The sequence below is a fragment of the Octopus sinensis genome, linkage group LG29 (assembly GCF_006345805.1).
Source record: "Octopus sinensis linkage group LG29, ASM634580v1, whole genome shotgun sequence".
In the NCBI taxonomy this organism is placed as follows: Eukaryota; Metazoa; Mollusca; class Cephalopoda; order Octopoda; family Octopodidae; genus Octopus; species Octopus sinensis.
This window is the reverse complement of record NC_043025.1, coordinates 6706035-6727224: the sequence shown is the minus strand read 5'-3', so window position 1 is coordinate 6727224 and position 21190 is coordinate 6706035. Positions and strand designations below refer to the sequence as shown.

Below are 21190 nucleotides of genomic sequence, written 5' to 3'. Positions count from 1 at the left end.
GCAACTTTACTTACTTGTGGTGACATTCACCCTGGGCGGGTTGAGTCGGCTTCTTCTACTCATGGAAGAAGTTTCGTGGGAATATGTGGATTTCACAAGCGGTCCCCAACAATCCCGCATGTGGAGACATCCTGTTTGCCTCAGATTGTCCGCAGACGCAGGGACAGAACGACCGAGGAGCCGCTGGTTGCCGAAGCAGATACTCCGAGGATTTTCACCAGAGCCCCGTCTGCTGGGTTGTGGCCCTAATACCACTCGGTGTCAGCCCAATCCACCTTGGGTGGCCCTACCAGGAGCCGAAGTTCCTGACGGCATAGCTCTGACACTACCCGTTGCCAGCGTCCCCACCACGGTGAGGAGGGGATGGACTTTGGGGACGCAAACAAACACTCCGAGGATTTTCACCAGAGCCCCGTCTGCCGGGTTGTGGCCCTAATACCACTCGGTGTCAGGCCAATCCACCTTGGGTGGCCCTACCAGGAGCCGAAGTTCCCGACGGCATAGCTCTGACACTACCTGTTGCCAGCGTCCCCACCACGGTGAGGAGGGGATGGACTTTGGGGACTGCTCCCAGTCTTTAACATTCGCACTAAGAGCCTTAAGGGTCCTTTTGATGGCATCCCTAAAATGTTTCTTAGATTTATGTCTTGGACTTTTACCATCTTACCTAACCCTGACCCCCTGTAAAGCAACTGCTTAGGTAACATGTACCTGCATCATAGTAAGTGCTCAGCCTAACGCATATATATCATCATCGTCGTCGTTTAACATCCGCTTTCCATGCTACCATGGGCTGGACGGTTCAACTGGGGTCTGGGAAGCCAGGAGGCTGCACCAGGCCCAGTCTGATCTGGCAGTGTTTCTACAGCTGGATGCCCTTCCTAACTCCAATATATATATGTGGTAAGAAACTTGCATCACACCCACATGGTTCCGGGTTCAGTCCCACTGTGGGGCACCTTGGGCAAGTGCCTTCGACTATAGCCTCAGGCCGACCAAAGCCTTGTGAGTGGATTTGGTAGACGGAAACTGAAAGAAGTCCATCATAGGTGCAGGAGTGGCTGTGTGGTAAGTAGCTTGCTTACCAACCACATGGTTCCGGGTTCAGTCCCACTGCGTGGCACCTTGGGCAAGTGTCTTCTGCTATAGCCTCGGGCCGACCAATACCTTGTGAGTGGATTTGGTAGACGGAGACTGAAAGAAGCCCGTCGTATATATGTATATATATATATATATGTGTGTCTGTGTTTGTCCCACTAGCATTGCTTGACAACCGATGCTGGTGTGTTTATGTCCCCGTCACCTAGCAGTTCGGCAAAAGAGACCGATAGAATAAGTACTGGGCTTACAAAGAATAAGTCCCGGGTCGAGTTGCCCGATTAAAGGCGGTGCTCCAGCATGGCCGCAGTCAAATGACTGAAACAAGTAAAAGAGTATGTATATATCTACAATACATAAAAAATGATAGTGATGATTATTATCATAGGAATTTTGTAATATTTCTGCTGTTGTATGTATCTATTGTTAAAGAATTTTCTATCATTTTCACTGCTTCTCTTTTATTTCAGAGTACCAAGCGTCATTGTTTGGAATTACGGTGGAATAACTTTCTCTGGCTGAGTTTATTAACAAAATTGCCCTTGTTCTCTTCCTGGAACAATATACAGCGCGACTGGAGTCTGCAACGTATTCACGTATTGACTAAAATCACAGCTGATGAAATATAGCAAATGAAATGTTTGTTATGAATAGAACACATAACCAGAAATAAGAAAGATATCACTGAATCGTATTGAGAGAGAGCGAGAGAGAGAGAACATGGATAATGAATTGTGTGGGGAGAAGTTAAATGTGAGCAAGAATCAGACAGGGGGGATTTTCCAGATGAGACACCGAAAAATACAGAAGAGCCATCGTTTCCCTGTGAGGTTTGTAACAAGACATTTAATCAGAAACGTAAACTTACTATACATAAGCGGTCCCATGCAGGAGAGAGACCATATCACTGTGATATCTGTGGCAGAACGTTCTCTAAAGCTGGCCACTTGAGCAGACACAAATATAGTCATACAGGAGAGAAACCATATCACTGTGATATTTGTGGTAAATCATTTTTTGAAAGAAGTTCTTTAAATAATCATGCGTGTGTCAATGCAGAAAAGAGATCATATCAGTGTGATATCTGCGGTAAATCATTCTCTACGGCAAGTCATTTAACTACACACAAGCGGACTCACACAGGGGAGAGGCCCTACCCATGTGATATCTGTGGCAAAGCGTTCTCTAAAACTAGCCACTTGAGCAGACACAAATATATTCATACAGGAGAGAAGCCGTATGAGTGTGATATCTGTGGTAAATTATTTACGGTGATAAGTAATTTGAGTAGACATAAACGTATTCATACGGGAGAGAAACCACATCACTGTGATATCTGTGGAAAGTCTTTCTCTGAAGGAAGCAACTTAACCAGACATATACGTATTCATACGGGAGAGAAGCCATATCACTGCGATATCTGTGGTAAATCATTCACCACAGATGGTGACTTAACTCGACACAAGCGCATTCATACAGGGGAGAAACCATATCACTGTGATATCTGTGGTAAATCTTACTCTCAGAATTATGACTTAACTGTACACAGACGTATTCATACAGGGGAGAAGCCATATCACTGTAATACTTGTGGTAAGGCCTTTACTCAGAATCATGATTTAACTATACACGAACATATTCATACAGGTGAGAAACCATATCACTGTGATATCTGTGGTAAGGTGTTCACCGTAGTAAGCAACTTAACCAGACACAAACGCATTCATACAGGCGAGAAACCATATCATTGTGATATCTGTGGTAAATCGTTCTCTCAGAATTATCAGTTAACTAGCCATATATACGTTCATACAGGAGAGAAACCATATCATTGTGATATCTGTGGTAAATCATACCCTGAAGGAAGCACCTTAAATAAGCACAGACGTATTCATACAGGTGAGAAACCATATCATTGTGCTATCTGTGGTAAATCATTCTCACAATTAAGTTACTTAACTCGACACAAATACAGTCACACAGGAGAGAAGCCATATCGCTGTGATATCTGTGGTAAATCTATGTCCTCACTAACCAACCTAACTAACCACAGGCACATTCATACAGGAGAAAAACCATATCAGTGTGATATCTGTGGTAAATCCTTTTCCGATGGGAGTCACTTGGCTGGGCACAAACGCATTCATACAGGAGAGAAACCGTATCCATGTGATATCTGTGGTAAATCATTCTCTGAAAGAAGTAACCTGACTAAACACAAACGTGTTCATACAGGAGAGAAACCACATCAGTGTGATATCTGTGGTAGATCTTTCTCTCAGAAAATTCACTTAACTACTCACAAATACATGCATACAGGTGAGAAGCCATATCCATGTGATATCTGTGGCAGATCTTTCTCATCTGGAAGTCACTTAACTAAGCATTATCGTATTCACACAGGAGAAAAACCATATCAGTGTGACATCTGCGGTAAAGCTTTCTCCAGACGCAGTACCTTGATTTCGCATAAATACATCCATACAGGTGAAAAGCCAAATCACAGTGATAAATCGTCGTCTGTGAGAAATGCCTTAACTGAGTATAAACAAATCCATACAAGAGAGAAACCGTATCCGTGTGATATCTGTGGTAAATCATTCTCCGCAAGAAGCCATTTGACTATACACAAACGTGTTCACACAGGAGAGAAGCCATATCACTGTGATATCTGTGGTAAATCGTTTTCTGTAAGCAACCATTTAACGAAACACAAGCGTATCCATACGGGCGAGAAACCCTATCATTGCGATATCTGTGGTAAATCATTCTGTGAAGGAAGTAGCTTAACGAAGCACAAGCGTGTTCACACAGGTGAGAAACCATATCACTGTGATATCTGTGGTAAATCTTTCTCACAGTTATGGCATCTGACTACACACAGACATGTTCACACGGGGGAGAAACCATATCACTGTGATATCTGTGGTAAAGCATTCTCACGCTTGTGGAACTTAACGACTCACAAACGTATTCATAGACGAGAGATAGCATATCCTTCTGATGTCCTGGAGGAATCATTCTCCATAAACCAACTTGATGAACAGAACAATCACACTGGATAAAAAAAAAAACAGAACTCAGAACGATATCTGTGATAGCTCATTCTCTCTCTCTTAACCCTTTCGTTACTGCATTTATTTTGAGATGTTCTTTGTTTCTTTCAATTACTTAAAATATAACAAAGAATTTAGTAAAATAACTTGGTTATCATTCAGCTAGTGTTAGGAACATAAATTGTGACTAAGGTTTGGTGGAAAATTTTAATTCAAAACTTATGAAAACAAGGCATTTGTACTACAGAACCAGAGGCGGTTTCAGTGGGGTTGGTAACAAAAGGTTAAAAATATCATGGTGACTTTAAGCCTTTTGTTACCATATTTCTGTTGAGATGCTCTGTGTTTCTTTCAATTAATTTTAAATATAACAAAGAATTTAGTAAAATAACTTTGTTATTATTAAGCTAGTTTTAGGAACATAAATTGTGACTAAGTTTTGGTGGAAGATTTTAATTCAGAACTTTTGAAAACAAGACATTTGTACTCAGAACCAGAGCCGGTTTCAGCCGGTTGGTAACGAAAGGGTTAAAAAAATAAAAAAGAGGAAGATTATTGACTATGTAGACCAGTGCTTTTCAAACTTTTTGCTGGAGCGGAACCCCAAGGAAACATTCCACTGGCTCGAGGAACCCCTGTGCAATAATTTAATAGTCTTATGCACGCATATCTGCACAGGAGAATTAAAAATTACTGCCAATTTTAGCAGTTTTGTAACTTCTTGCGGAACCCTAAGGTTCCACTGAACTCTGGTTGAAAACCACTGATGTAGACAAGCACACATACATGTGCATTCATATCGCTACCATAAAATATTCTGTAAAATAAATAAAAAGTATTTACAACCATGTCTAGACTTAGTCAGTGTTACTTAATCATCATCATCATCATCATTATTGGGATCTTTTCGGTTTGACCGGCAGTTTTTTCTAGCGGTGTCATATGAAATTGTCACCCATAATTATGACCCTAGTATCGATCTATTGCATTTCAATCTGTTTCAGGGTTAGGGTTAGGGGATCTTTTCGGTTTGAACGGCAGTTTTTTCTAGCGGTGTCATATGAAATTGTCACCCATAATTATGACCCTAGTATCGATCTATTGCATTTCAATCTGTTTCAGGGTTAGGGTTAGGGGATCTTTTCGGTTTGAACGGCAGTTTTTTCTAGCAGTGTCATATGAAATTGTCACCCATAATTATGACCCTAGTATCGATCTATTGCATTTCAATCTGTTTCAGGGTATGGGTGGGGGGAAGGGTATCTTTTTTTTCTTCACAAATGTAAATAAACCCAATATGTTTCTTAAACGAGGGACATATTCACACGGCACAGAATGTTTTTCACCTCAATAGACGGTCATTGATTGGTTGAAATTGCAGAAATTGAAGAAAAAAAGCAACAAATATCTTACAAACTACAGAATTTTCTCAATAAAGCCAAGAGAAAAAAATGTATATATATATATATATATGGGCACAAGAGTGGCTGAATGGTAAGAAGCTTGCTTCCCAACCACATAGTTCTGGGTTCAGTCCTGCTGTGTGGAACCTTGGGCAAGTGTCTTTTGCTATAGCCTCAGATCAACCAAAGCCTTGTGAGTGGATTTGGCAGACGGAAACTGAAAGAAGCCCATCGTGTGTGTATATATATATGCGTGTGTTTGTGTCTGTTTGTCCCTCACCACTGCTTGATAACTGCTGTTGCTGTGTTTCTGTTCGAGGCCAATAGAAAAAGAAGAACTGGTGTCGATTTCTTCAAGGCGGTGGCCCTGCATGGGAAAGATGACCACCAAATTCCTTACTAAGGGAGGCAACTCTTGTTCCTCTCTCATGGTCGCTTTACCTGCTAGAAATAGTAACCCAAATGCTTTGAAATCAGATCCCAATGCTGGATATTCAACCACCAAATGAAGGGCAGATTTTCAATTCTGGGATCATCCTTATTCCAAAAGGGATAATAAATCTATGTAGACAGAGCTACAGGGGTCCCAGACAAACAGAATTTTCATTTTTATTAATACATACATTGTCGCCATTTTATGTTCCTAAATTTTCGCAGTTTGTTTTTGATTTTGTCATCTACACAGCTTTGTAGGGTCAGTTGGGCACTGTTTGTGAGAAAAGCAGCCTCATGACGCAATTCTCTCTGCCAGAAATTTGGAAACGACATGCTCTACTGCTTGGCATTTACACCGGAAGCTCCAATACGAACGTTTCAGTGTGTTTGGGTGTCAATCCGAGGACAATGCAGAGGATTCGGAAAGAGTTGTGTGAGTCCAATGGTGGTTACGAAGGTATGGCGAACTGGCAGAAACGTTAGCGTACCAGGCGTAATGCTTAGCGGTATTTCGTCTGTCGCTACGTTCTGAGTTCAAATTCCGCCGAGGTCGACTTTGCCTTTCATCCCTTCGGGGTCGATTAAATAAGTACCAGTTACGCACTGGGGCCGATATAATCGACTTAATCCGTTTGTCCTCTCTGTGTTTAGCCCCTTGTGGGTAGTAAAGAAATAGGTATTTCGTCTGCTGCTACGTTCTGAGTTCAAATTCCGCTGAGGTCGACTTTGCCTTTCATCCCTTCGGGGTTGATTAAATAAGTACCAGTTACACACTGGGGCCGATATAATCGACTTAATCCGTTTGTCCTCTCTGTGTTTAGCCCCTTGTGGGTAGTAAAGAAATAGGTATGGCTGCTCAGAAAACTCACTCTGATTGTTCTGATAAGAGAACTCCTGAATTTGTTGGTGAGATCCAGACCCCTCTCTCTCTTTCGGAGAGGCACTGATGATTGACAAATCAAGCAGGTCCTGAGTTTCTTATCCGGCAGGTAGTGCATGAAGACACTCGATTTACCTCATATAAGATGAGAAAGGGCCAGTTTTTATCCCAAGCCATCAAGGACAAGAGGAAAGACCACACTACAAATCTTTTGAGCAAACTCAAGCATATCCAACCATTTATGCTTTGGTTTTTCTCAGATAAGAAAAATTTCTGCCAGGATCTTAATCAAACATCCAGTCAACATGATGGTGTTTCGAGTGATCACTAGTGATGGCGATGTTATGCCTCCATTCATCTTCCCACATGGCCGCAGACTCAACATGGAGGCCTACATCAAATGACTGGAGGAGGTACTGCTGGAAGACCCTGTGTCTGACAACAGGACTCTGCACCATGCCACACAAGCAAGAGAACCCAGTTATGGCTGTCAGACAATTTCTGCGACCATATCACTTAACATTTGGCCACCTAACTCCCCAGACTGCAACCCCCTTGATTATTATGTGCGGGGTGCAGTTGAGCGAGAGACCAACAAACATTTATAGCAAACAGAATAATGGCATGTTCAAAAATAAATGTCTGAGCATGCTTATGAGCGAACAGCGGGCATGAAGTAAGAAGGGTCGTTGAAGGTAATGTCATCATCATTCATCATTGTTCGACCGTGGTCAAGACAATGGAATTTACTATGTTACGCCAGACCTCACGGTCCATCATAGCATTACGGAGGTCCTGTTGCTGTATGCCTGTATCCCTGGAGATTACATCAGGGTAGGAGAGTGTGCGCCCTCTGGTATTGCGAGTAGATGGCTTCCAGAGGAGAAGAGTAGAAATTACTTCTTTTTCAGCTCTACAACAATGTCCAGCAAACTGGACTCTCCTACCTTTCACAAGAGATGACACAGGTGGTAGTTTCCCATATATTTCCATTTTGGTTGGATGGCACTTCCACGAGAGATTTTGAGCTCTCATAAGGAGACGAGTGAAGGTTCCATCCAACTGCCTCTCGAAGAGTGTGCGCCCTCTGGTATTGCGAGTAGATGGCTTCCAGAGGAGAAGATTAGAAATTACCTCTTTTTCAGCTCTAAAACAATGTCCAGCAAACTGGACTCTCCTACCTTTCACAAGAGATGACACGGGTGGTAATGTACTGTTAACAGCAATCAGGGAAATGAAGCAAAACATCAATGAAATGCTCGCAGGAAGATCTGATTGTTAACAGCTAGTTTGGCGTAGATGTGAAGAATGTAGCTGAGGAATAACTACAGTAGGGTTGCTTTAAAATAATAATGAAATTATTGTATACAGTGCTCAGGTGCACCACAACTTGTCAGAAAGTGCGTATAAAGTACATGCAGTAATGTAGAAATGTCTGGGAAGCGAACAATGTATGAGTCAGATACATGCTTGTGTGTGTATGGAGGGGAGAAAATCAGGTGTAGTGTTGGCGAATCTCTCAGGAAGCATGGAAGTTTTGAAGGATGCAGTGCTCCGACAACTAACAACTGATGCCGGCAGTTTGTTCCATGCTTCAGCGTGTGTATGGAGGGGAGAAAATCAGGTGTAGTGTTGACGAATCTCAGAAAGCATGGAAGTTTTGAAGGATGCAGTGCTCCGACAACTAACAACTGCTGATGGCAGTTTGTTCCATGCTTCAGCGTGTGTATGGAGGGGAGAAAATCAGGTGTAGTGTTGACGAATCTCAGAAAGCATGGAAGTTTTGAAGGATGCAGTGCTCCGACAACTAACAACTGATGCCGGCAGTTTGTTCCATGCTTCAGCGTGTGTATGGAGGGGAGAAAATCAGGTGTAGTGTTGACGAATCTCAGGAAGCATGGAAGTTTTGAAGGATGCAGTGCTCCGACAACTAACAACTGATGCCGGCAGTTTGTTCCATGCTTCAGTGTGTGTATGGAGGGGAGAAAATCAGGTGTAGTGTTGGCGAATCTCAGGAAACATGGAAGTTTTGAAGGATGCAGTGCTCCGACAACTAACAACTGATGCCGGCAGTTTGTTCCATGCTTCAGCAACTCTCAGCGTGAAAAAATGTTTCCTGAAGTCATGGGAGCTGTGCTGTTTTCTGACTTTGTAAACATGTCCAAGGGTGTTCGATGACAATCTTTTGTTTTTCCTTCAGGAGCATAGATGAATAAGTTGTCTGGATGGCCAACCCTGGAATGACCATCGTAGAACTGTCCATGTGAAAAGCACGATGTTTCAATGTCCAACCCAACAACTTTCGGCAACTGACCTTGTGCTTTGTTAATTGTCATGGTGAAGCTGAGTTTCAGAGGGAACTGAAGTCTCTGCATAGGGTAGGGGCTGTCTGTTGGGGTTAGCGGAATTTTCGGAATGAAAGCGATATCGTTTTTGCCGTGTCCCGTGACAACTTGGGCTTCAATGACATGAGTTCCATTGCATAGTGTAGGAGGAAGACAGGGCAAGTGAAGTTCATGGGGAGGGAATCCTGGAGGATGCTGGGAGTTGAGAAATTCCGTTGGAAAGTGTGTACCCTGATCGAGATCTCATCTGATGCGTAACAACGTTCTTAAGAAGGTAACTCACTGAGTAAGTCATAGTTAAGAGTGTTGACAGCTGCATTTGTGGGGACTTCATTTTAGTCCCTCTGCATGGCACCTTGGACAAATGTCTTCTGGAACAGCCCTGAGCCAACCACAACTTTGTGAGTGAATTTGGTATCAGAAAACTAATCAGTCGCTGAAAGTTGTCAGGTTGGACATTCAAACATCCCACAATGAGAGACCTGAGATGAAACAACAACATCCTTGGAAGTGTGACTCTACTTCTTGCTGGAGATCTTCAACAAACTCTGCCTATTATACCCAAAGGAAAACCCGCTGATGAACTTAATGCCTGCCTTAAAAAATCCCTACTTTGGTCGCATGTCCAATCAAAACAACACATCATCAACATGAGATCACTCCTACAGACTGGTCAGCCTAGAACACCAATTTTCAGAAATGCTCCTTAAAATCAGCAATGGACAAATTACGTCGAATGACAACAGATACATTGACACTACCACCATTGGCCACACTGTCTCCAGCTCCGATGACTTATGTTCTGCTGTTTACCCAAATTTTACGACGAAATAAATCAAACCAGATTCGCTTCGTAGCCAATGGTGGTAGTGTCAATGTATCTGTTGTCATTCGACGTAATTTGTCCATTGCTGATTTTAAGGAGCATTTCTGAAAATTGGGTTCTAGGCTGACCAGTCTGTAGGAGTGATCCCATGTTGATGATGTGTTGTTTTGATTGGACATGCAACCAAAGTAGGGATTTTTCCATTAACACGCAAATAGTGAGCGGTGTTCCGCAGGGCACTGTTTTGGGACCACTACTGTTCATAATGGGCCTCTCAGACATGCCCTCAGCCACGCAGAGAGCCACGATCACAAGTTATGCAGATGATACAAAAGTTTCACAGGCAATACAGAACCCTGAGGACACTAAACGCCTGCAATGTGAGCTGGACAAAATATACAAGTGGGCTGAAAAGAATAGCATGCAGTTCAATGCTGAAAAGTTTCAAGCTTTATGCTATCAGCATGCAAAACTAAATGCAATACCCAATGAATACACTGGACCCGGAGGAATTGCAATCCCAGAGGCACAATCAGTGCGTGACCTGGGTATTTACATGAGTGATGACGCAACCTTTCGTGTACATGTTGCTAAATTGGCAATGAAATGTAGACGACTGGCCGGATGGATTCTCAGAACCTTTAGAACAAGAGAACAAGGAACCATGATGGTCCTCTGGAGGACACTTGTCCTAAGCCACTTTGACTATTGCTCTCAGCTATGGTCACCATCCAGTGTCAAGTTGATCACAGAACTTGAGGCGATCCAACATAGCTACACGAAGAAGATAGCCTCTGTGCAGAATATAAGCTACTGGGAAAGACTCAAGAGATTAAAACTCTATTCCTTGGAGCGTAGGCAAGAAAGATATGCCATAATATACATCTGGAAGGACTTGTCCCAAACTTTGGCATCGAGAGTTACACAAATGCCAGAACTGGGCGCCACTGCGTGGTGCCTAGGACTCCAAATTTGCCATCAAGATGTAGGACAAGATACTGTGATAGCCTGGGCTTCCGAGGCCCACAGCTCTTCAATATCCTCCCGAAGAACCTAAGAGACCTGTATGGGGTGGATGCAGATGTCTTTAAAATGAAACTGGATCTCTTCCTGTCAGGTGTCCCAGATGAACCAACTTCACGGCAGGAGGTGCAGATGAGGGCAGCTGCATCGAACTCTCTCATGCACCAAATGGCAGTTGCTAAAAAGCATTCGTGAAGTAAAACCATGTAGCAACACCAAATGGCGGTGCACCAGCATGGCCACAGCTCGTGAGCTGAAACTAGAATCAATCAATATATATATTTATATTTATATATATATATATTTATCTATAGATATAAAAATACAGTCTGCATTTAAACACATAAGAGATGACCATAATAGGACATCTGACTCACTAGAAAGAGCAGTTAAACTCCAAACCACTAATATTTATATATATATTTTTTCATAATCGTGAGAGTTCCCGTGTGTAGAACACATATTTTCTGATAATTCCAAAAAATTAAAATGTTATGAGAAGTTATATGGGACGCTTTTTTGAGTTTTTGAGGAAGTTAAATCGAAATTTGAGGTAGGTTTAGTTGCTATTGCTTGTACGCCCAGCGACCACGCAGGCGTTCCCGCGTAGTCTCGCTCATATTCGGGTGACGACCCGTGTGGCTGGGTGACCACCAACTCTGTGTATCTGTCGTAAAGTACTACATTTCCATAGCATTTAAGTTAATGGGTGTTGTATTATAGTAGGCTATTCGTATTGTTTATTTTCAATTTTCCTTTTGTACACTCATCGGAGTCGGATAACCATCGCTTTTTAAAGCAAAGACAGGATAAATATACTGGCAAGAGGGAAAAAGTCTTATGTCAGACTTAAGGTAAATATATATAAACCTAATTCTCGAATTTAAACATCCTTTGAAATCTCACGCATCTGAGACTTTTGTATTCCTTTTTTCTTGAAATTATTTATTTTTCTTTCCTGCAAAAAGATGTGTCGATTATATGAAAGACGAAAAAAAAAGGGAAAACACCCGAACTGAAAAAAAAATATTTACGAAACAATCAACGTGGTTCTTTGACAAGATGGAAGAATGGGAGTAGGAGGAGTTAGAGGAAGAGAAGGTATAGTGATAGAGAGGGTTGGAGTGAGAGGTGAGAAGGGTTAATAGAAAGAATGAGAGAGGGGGAAGCTTAGTAACAGAATTAGAGGGAAGCTGATGACAGGACCGCAACAAATTTCTGGCAAGCTTCAAACAGGAAGTGTTCCGGATTTCTGCAGACAAATTTAATAGAAAAATATGAAAATTCAAGAATTAAATTGTATTTAATAAATTCATATTAAATACTTTTCGGTTTGAACGGCAGTTTTTAAAAATATATAAACACTTTTAAACTTCGTATACTGGTAGAATGTGTTTATAAAACATCTTTTTTCTCTTGGCTTTATTGAGAAAATTCTATAGTTTGTAAGATATTTGTTGTGTTCTTTTTCCTTCATCTTCTGCAATTTCAACCAATCAATGACGTCTATTGAGGTAAAGGATCTTTTCCTTTTGATGGACGGAATTTTCTAGTTAACTAAAAAATTTGAAACTTCGTATACTGGTAGAATGTATCAAAAGAAAACATTATAAGGAAAAGATCCGAGGTAAAAAGCAGGAACTTTTCGGTTTGAACGGCAGTTTTTTCTAGCGGTGTCATATGAATTGTCACCCATAATTATGACCCTAGTATCGATCTATTGCATTTCAATCTCTTTTAAGGTTAGGGTTAGAGGTGGGTGGAAGGGTATCTTTTTTTCTTCAGAAATGTAAATAAAACCCAATCTGTTTCTTAAACGAGGGACATATTCATACGGCACAGAATGTGTTTTGTTTTTTTTACCTCAATAGACGTCATTGATTGGTTGAAATTGCAGAAATTGAAGAGAAAAAAACAACAAATATCTTACAAATCATAGAATTTTCTCAATAAAGCCAAGAGAAAAAGATGTTTTATTTTGACACATTCTACCAGGATACGAAGTTTAAAAGTGTTTAGTTACGTGGAAATTATGTTAAAAACTGCCGGTCAAACCGAAAATTTAAAACGAAAGTGAAGAACATGATCTAATAGATACAAGCACAATTTGATAAATTCTAGAGCAGAATATGTTTCTTCTTTATGAATTCACATAAAAAAAACTATTTTAACACACTGTAGATTAACTAACTTCAAACCAGGGTACATTATATACACAATAATTTCATTATATTATATATTATATTGCACAGAATTCTGGTTTTTCTGGAAACTGGATAAGAGGTCCATTACTGTTGAGAGGTTGAGTAAGAGGAGGGTTAGCGTGACATTATGAAAGAGTCGGAAGACTTTGTGAAGGGGAGGGGAGAAAGCTATAGAAATCAACGTGGTAGGAGGAGATGCGAGCGTGGACGGAAGAGAGCGTTATTAGATAAAGGGAGGGAGAAATAAAGTAAGGAGACTTGTGTGAAGGCGAGGAGAAAGCTATAGAAATCAACGCAACGTGGAAGGAAGAGAGCGTACGTAGATAAAGGGAGGGAGTAATAAAGTAAGGAGACTTGTGTGAAGGCAAGAGAGAAAGCTATAGAAATCAACGTGGAAGGAGGCGATGCGGGGTGGTAGGAAGAGAGCGTACGTAGATAAAGGGAGGGAGAAATAAAGTAAGGAGACTCGTGTGAAGGCAAGAGAGAAAGCTATAGAAATCAACGTGGAAGGAGGAGATGCGGGGTGGAAGGAAGAGAGCGTACGTAGATAAACTGAGGGGGAGATATAACGAAAGTGGGGAGGAAGAAGAAGTGATAGACTAGAATAGGAAAACTGTAATGTAAGGTGGTAGGAGGAAACTCACTCAAGGGGTGAAGTATGAGGTGCTTTAACAAAGAGAGGTAAAGTAAGAGGGTGGAGGAGCTTAGATGGTTGCGATTGAGTAAGATGAATTAGTGAGGGGGGAGACAGGGCGTAGCTTCGATAGAAAGATAGCGTTGAAGGAGTGGGAGACAGAGCAAAGTGGAGGTAGAGAAAGGTAGTAATAGATACGTGGTGGAAGTTTTTGTGTGAAAGAAAGAGAGAAGCGAATCTATTACCGCCGCGGCGATGTTGGCGGTGGTTGTGGTGGCGGCGGTGATGATGAGAGAGACTCGAGTGAGGGTCGTCGCCATGCTGAGTAAAGGTTGAGTCTTATTGTTTTGATTGCAAGAGGGTCAAGTGAGACTTGAAATTAAAACCCCGCTCTTCGCATTCGCACACACACACACACATACATACATATATATATATATATACACACAGGGCACCCTTTGGACACCTGTTCTGCTTGATTGACTTACAATTTCTTGAAAATACCTGCGAAAAAGGTTTCTATATTTTAAATATAATACTTTGTATGTCATTTGAGAAATAGTTTGATTATTAAATGCATGCGTATATATATATGTATGTATATATATATATATGTATGTATACATGCACGTGTGTGTGTGTGTGTGTGTGTATGTATATATATAATTACTATGTATATTACACTATGTGATGTGTGTTTATATATATGTATGTATACATACATGCACGTGTGTGTGTATATGTGTATATATATATAATGGTGCAATATATATATATATATAATTACTATGTATATTACATTGTTTGTGATGTGTGTTTATATATATGTATGTATACATACATGCACGTGTGTGTGTGTATATGTGTGTATATATATATATATATATATAATTACTATGTATATTACATTGTATGTGATGTATATATATGCATGTATACATACATGCACGTGTGTGTGTGTATATGTATGTATATATATGTATATATAATGGTGCAATATATCTATATATATGATTACTATGTATATAACATTGTATGTGATGTATTTACATTACACACATATACACACACGTGTGTGGTGTGTATATTAAATGTTCATTTCCTTATCTTACAGTATATGCACACATTCTATGTATTGTTGCGGATATATTTATGCATATATGTGCATTGTCCATTTAAATGTGTTTGTGCATGTGTTATGATAAAATGCACGTTCTGTGCATAACATATATATATATTATATATAATATATATATATATACATACACACACACACATATATATATATGTATATGCAGGAGTGGCTGTGTGGTAAGTAGCTTGCTAACCAACCACATGGTTCCGGGTTCAGTCCCACTGCTTGGCATCTTGGGTAAGTGTCTTCTGCTATAGCCCCGGGCCGACCAATGCCCTGTGAGTGGATTTGGTAGACGGAAACTGAACGAAGCCTGTCGTATATATGTATGTATATATATATATATGTATGTGTGTGTTTGTCCCCTTAGCATTGCTTGACCACCGATGCTGGTATGTTTACGTCCCCGTCACTTAGCGGTTCGGCAAAAGAGACCGATAGAATAAGTACTGGGCTTACAAAGAATAAGTCCCGGGGTCGATTTGCTCGACTAAAAAAAGGCGGTGCTCCAGCATGGCCGCAGTCAAATGACTGAAACAAGTAAAAGAGTATATGGTTGATCTTTATACGTGTATTATATAGCGAGCAAAATATTGGAGAACTGGTCTATATACTTAATATTGAAGGCGGTGCTCATATGCTCATAAATACCGTGTGTATAATATATATATATATATATATATATATATATTATATATAATATATATATATGTGTGTGTGTGTAGAATTCGTTCGTCTATGTTTACGTAAATTTGTGAGGTGTTTCTAGTGGAACCTTTTATTTTTATCACAACACAAGAATGTCTTGACTGCTACTCCTGATGATATTATTATCATAATTGCTGCTACTAATTACATGTAAACAAACCAAATATATTAATGATACACAAAAGTGAGAAATCTGGAAGTGGTGATGGAGCGAATCGTCAGCTTCCAGTGATTGTTGACTAAATAATAGCTTTCAGTATCTATCTATCTATCTATCTATCTATCTATCTATCTATCTATCTATCTATCTATCCGTCTATCTATCTGTCTGTCTATCCGTCTGTCTATCTATCTGTCTGTCTATCTATCTGTCTATCTATCTATCTATCTATCTATCTATCTATCTATCCGTCTATCAATCTACCTACCTATCTATCTATCTATCTATCTATCTATCCGTCTATCTGTCTGTCTGTCCGTCTATCTATCTGTCTGTCTATCTATCTGTCTGTCTGTCTATCCGTCTATCTATCTATCTGTCTGTCTGTCTGTCTATCCGTCTGTCTGACTATCCTTCTATCTGTCTGTCTATCTATCTATATATCTGTCTATCCGTCTATCTATCTATCTAGCTAGCTACCTAAAAATATCTATTTTCCTCTCTCCATCTACCTACCTGTCTAGTTATTTACCTATCTTTCTACACATGGTTTTTGTGTACGATATCCCAAACGTTGAGTGAACTCTTGTTTCGCTGGTCATGTTATATATCGTCCCAGGGCAGTTGTTTGATCGAACCGCATCAAGCCCATATCCATGGCCATTTTCGAATCATGTGCATCAAGGTATACACACCATTTCATATGTCTCCACGCCCTGTGGAAGGGATGGGTAACCTTTTTCGAAAAGCGGGCCGCATGAGACATGGCTAAACACCGGGCGGGCGGCACAATTAAAAAAAAAAAAACAGAAAAACATTAAGGTGATTTTTCGTTTGATCAAAGGCTTGTTCACTTTAGGGATGCTCAGCTGGAGAGGGTTGCAAGGGACCACCACATATTTACTGTCATCTCCTCTGTGAATCCCAACATTTGTAGATCCTTTCTCACATATAAATTTCTGTTGACTCACTGAGGAATAAATTAAATTAAATAGCTCCATATGTAACTGTAGATATTCTTTAATATATTGTAAAAGAATCACTCCTAGTTTTTCCGAGTTTCACATTTCCTCTCTGTTTTCTCTTGAATTATTTATTTCTTAAATATATTTTTAAATCCCTATATATATATAAAGCTGAAGTTGTCTGTGTATGGCAGGTTTGGGAGCCTTCAACTAACACTATCTCCTCCGAGACCCTGCGGCACAAGTTGACCAAAATTGAAAGTATGATACAAGAAGGCTTGCTCTTCCTTCCATAGAAGAAAAAATTCAAATTGGACCACGTTAACACCAAAAATTATTTACATCAAAAAGGTGCTTTTTTTTCTATGAAAATCCCTATTTTTTACGATTTTTTGACTGCTGTGTCACCATTTTCCGGTGTATTTCAACCAGAAAAATGTTCACTTAAAGAGAATAACAAGCTACATAATGCAAAATTTTTGCTTTTCAAAAATTCCAATTCTAAAGGGTCGAACAAACCTGAGCAATGCCGGGCGATACTGCTAGTATTATATAAATGTTATCAAGCTTGGCTTTCTTCTAAGAAGTTTGCTTTCCAACCATATGGTTCTGGATTCAGTCCCACTGCATGGCACCTTGGGCTAGTGCCTTCTATTAACCCCAGGCTGACCAAATTCTTGTGAGTTAATTTGTCAGACAGAAACTGATAGAAATCCTTCATATATACATCTTTGTGTGTTTGTCTTTGTGCCCCACTTCACCACTGCTTAACAAGTGGTGTTGGTTTGTTTACTTTACTGTAACTTAGTTGGCTAGCTAATACCGGTTGCCAAGTGCTGGGACATAGTCGGATGCACACACACACACACACGTGCGCACATTAACTGTGACTTCGAAGACCCGACAAATGCAGTGAGTTCATGGCTCACAGGACTGCCTGCTGCGCTAACCTTGGATTGTTGAGTGACCCGCTGTTCTTGAGGGGACCTTTTGAGTCAAGTTCGTTAAGACACCCATGCCGGTGACATGTAAAAGCACCTATTTCTTTACTACCCACAAGGGGCTAAACACAGAGGGGACAAAGAAGAACAGACAAACGGATTAAGTCGATGACATCGACCCTAGTGTGTAAATGGTACTTAATGTATCGACCCCGAAAGGAAAGGCAAAGTCGACCTCGGCGGAATTTGAACGCAGAATGTAACGGCAGACGAAATGCGGCTAAGCATTTCGCCTGGCGTGCTAACGTTTCTGCCAGCTCGCTGCCAGTAAAAGCACCGTTCGAGCGTGGAAGTTACTAGCGTCGCCTGACTGGCGTCCGTGTCGGTGACATGTAAAAGCACCAACCGATCATGGCCGTTTGCCAGCTTGCTCTGGCTCCTGTGCAGGTGGCACGTAAAAAGCACCCACTACACTCACAGAGTGGTTGGCGTTAGGAAGGGAGGGCATCCAGCTGTAGAAAGACTGCCAGATCAGACTGGAGCCTGGTGCAGCCTCCATGGCTTACCAGACCCCGGTCGAACCGTCCAACCCATGCTAGCATGGAAAACGGATGTTAGATGATGATGATGATGAAGTCAGAAAAAAACAGGACACTCAATATGAAAAATAGAGCAGTTGTATTTTGATGTTATGGAGCAGTACGTATTACTGGTTATGATAGTGGCACATAAAAAGCACCATCCGAACGTGGCCGATGCCAGCACCGCCTCGACTGGCTTCTGTGCCAGTGGCACATAGAAAGCACCAACCGATCGTGGCTGATGCCAGACCCCTCTGGCACCTGTGGCCGATGCCAGCACCGCCTCGACTGGCTTCTGTGCCGGTGGCACATAAAAAGCACCATCCGAATGTGGCCGATGCCAGCACCGCCTCGACTGGCTTCTGTGCCGGTGGCACATAAAAAGCACCATCCGAACGTGGCCGATGCCAGCACCGCCTCGACTGGCTTCTGTGCCGGTGGCACATAAAAAGCACCAACCGATCGTGGCCGATGCCAGACCCCTCTGGCACCTGTGCAGGTGGCACATAAAAAGCACCCACTACACTCGCGGAGTGGTTGGCGTTAGGAAGGGCATCCAGCTGTAGAAACACTGCCAGATCAGACTGGAGACTGGAGCAGCCCCTGGCTCCCCAGACCCCGGTCGAACCGTCCAACCCGTGCTAGCGCGGAAAACGGACGTTAAACGATGATGATGATAGCATCCTGAGCATAGGGTTTCCTGTCAACATGTCTCAAGAGGCATCTACATTGCCAACTGCAATACTCAGCACAGAACCAAGCGTAGTCTGACTATTATATGCTCTAACCACTACTATACAGCTCCTTTTTCTGTGTGTATAGTAAAGACCCCCTTCGGTCATAGCTGACCATGGCATTGCACCTAGAAAGTTACCCTCCAAGACACAAGTTTGAGCAAGGCTTTTTATGGAAGACCAGCAGTCTCCCATGCATACCAGCCTCTGTGCCACTGTTGTTATCCAAGGAAAATGCAAAGGCTGATGCAACCTGGCACCGATGACATCACAACTCATTTCCATCATCGGTTGTCAAGCGATGTTGGGGGGACAAACACAGACACACACACATATATATATATATATATACATCGGCGAGCTGGCAGAAATGTTAGGACGCCAGGCGAAATGCGTAGCCGTATTTCGTCTGCCGTTACGTTCTGAGTTAAAATTCCGCCGAGGTCGACTTTGCCTTTCATCCTTTCGGGGTCAATGAATTAAGTACCAGTTACGTATTGGGGTCGATTTAATCGACTTAATCCGTTTGTCTGTCCTTGTTTGTCCTCTCTGTGTTTAGCCCCTTGTGGGTAGTAAAGAAATATATACATATATACAACGGGTTTCTTTCAGTTTCCGTCTACCAAATCCACTTACAAGGCTTTGGTTGGCCCGAGGCTATAGTAGAAGACACTTGCCCAAGAACCGTGTTGTTGGTAAGCAGGCTACTTACCACACAGCCATATATATATGTATGAATGACCACAGCATTGCATCTAGAAAGTTACCCTCCAAGGTACAAGTCCAGGCAATGTTGTTTATGGAAGACCAGCAGTCGCCCATGCATACCAGCCTCCTCTCTCCATGTCACTGATGTTATCCAAGGGAAAAGCAAAGGGGCCAATACAGCTTGGCACCAGTAATGTCGCAACTAATTTCTACAGCTGAGTGAACTGGAGCAATATGAAAGAAAGTGTCTTGCTCAAGAACTCAAGGTACAGCCTGATCTGGGAATCAAACTCACTACCTCTTGAGTGTGAGCCCAGGCGAATTTGAGAAAGCTTCTACTTTTTGTGGTAACTAAGGGCCTCTCTCTCAGAGTGAATGACAGATTGTATAACGCCTATGTGTGGAGGCACATGGCCTAGTGGTTAGAGCAGTGGACTCGCGGTCGAGGGATCACAGGTTCGAATTTCAGACTGGGCGATGTGTGTGTTTATGAGCGAAAACACCTAAGCTCCATGCGGCTCCGGCAGAAGGTAATGGCGAAACTTCTACCGACTCTTTCGCCACAACTTTCTCTCGCTTATGAGTAGGTAGAAACTGAAAAGAATCCCATTGTATATGTAAGCGCTTGTGTGTGTGTATCTTTGTGGCTCTGTTTGTCTTTCCACCATTGTTTGACAAACGCTGTTGGTGTGTTTATGTCTCCGTAACTTAGTGGATTGGCAAACGAGAATAAAATAGAATAAGTACTAGGCTTACAAAGAATAAGTCTTGGGATTGATTTCTTCATAACCATCCTTTAAGGCAGTGCCCCAGCATGGCCACAGCCAAATGAGTGAAACAAGTAAAAGAATATATATACTCTTTTACTCTTTTACTTGTTTCAGTCATTTGACTGCGGCCATGCTGGAGCACCGCCTTTAGTCGAGCAATCGACTCCGGGACTTATTCTTTGTAAGCCCAGTACTTATTCTATCGGTCTCTTTTGCCGAACCGTTAAGTGACGGGGATGTAAACACACCAGCATCGGTTGTCAAGCAATGCTAGGGGGACAAACACAGACACACACACACACACACACACACACATATATATATATACATATATACGATAGGCTTCTTTCAGTTTCCGTCTACCAAATCCACTCACAAGGCATTGGTCGGCCCGGGGCTATAGCAGAAGATACTTGCCCAAGATGCCACGCAGTGGGACTGAACCCGGAACCATGTGGTTGGTTAGCAAGCTACTTACCACACAGCCACTCCTGCGCCTATATATATATCATCATCATCATTGTTTAGCGTCCGCTTTCCATGCTGGCATGGGTTGGACGGTGCAACTGGGGTCTGGGAAGCCA

The 21190-nt window shown here is 41.7% G+C and overlaps 1 protein-coding gene across 1 annotated transcript; it reads left to right on the top strand.

Annotated features, from left to right (window-relative positions):
- The first annotated feature begins 2139 nt into the window (after positions 1-2139).
- Positions 2140-4163, top strand: LOC115226003 (zinc finger protein 2 homolog). Its single transcript, XM_029796977.1, has 4 exons — positions 2140-2187; positions 2625-2745; positions 3502-3704; positions 3960-4163. Exons 1-4 carry the CDS (start codon positions 2140-2142, stop codon positions 4161-4163), a joined length of 576 nt encoding a protein of 191 aa, XP_029652837.1.
- The last annotated feature ends 17027 nt before the right edge of the window (positions 4164-21190 follow it).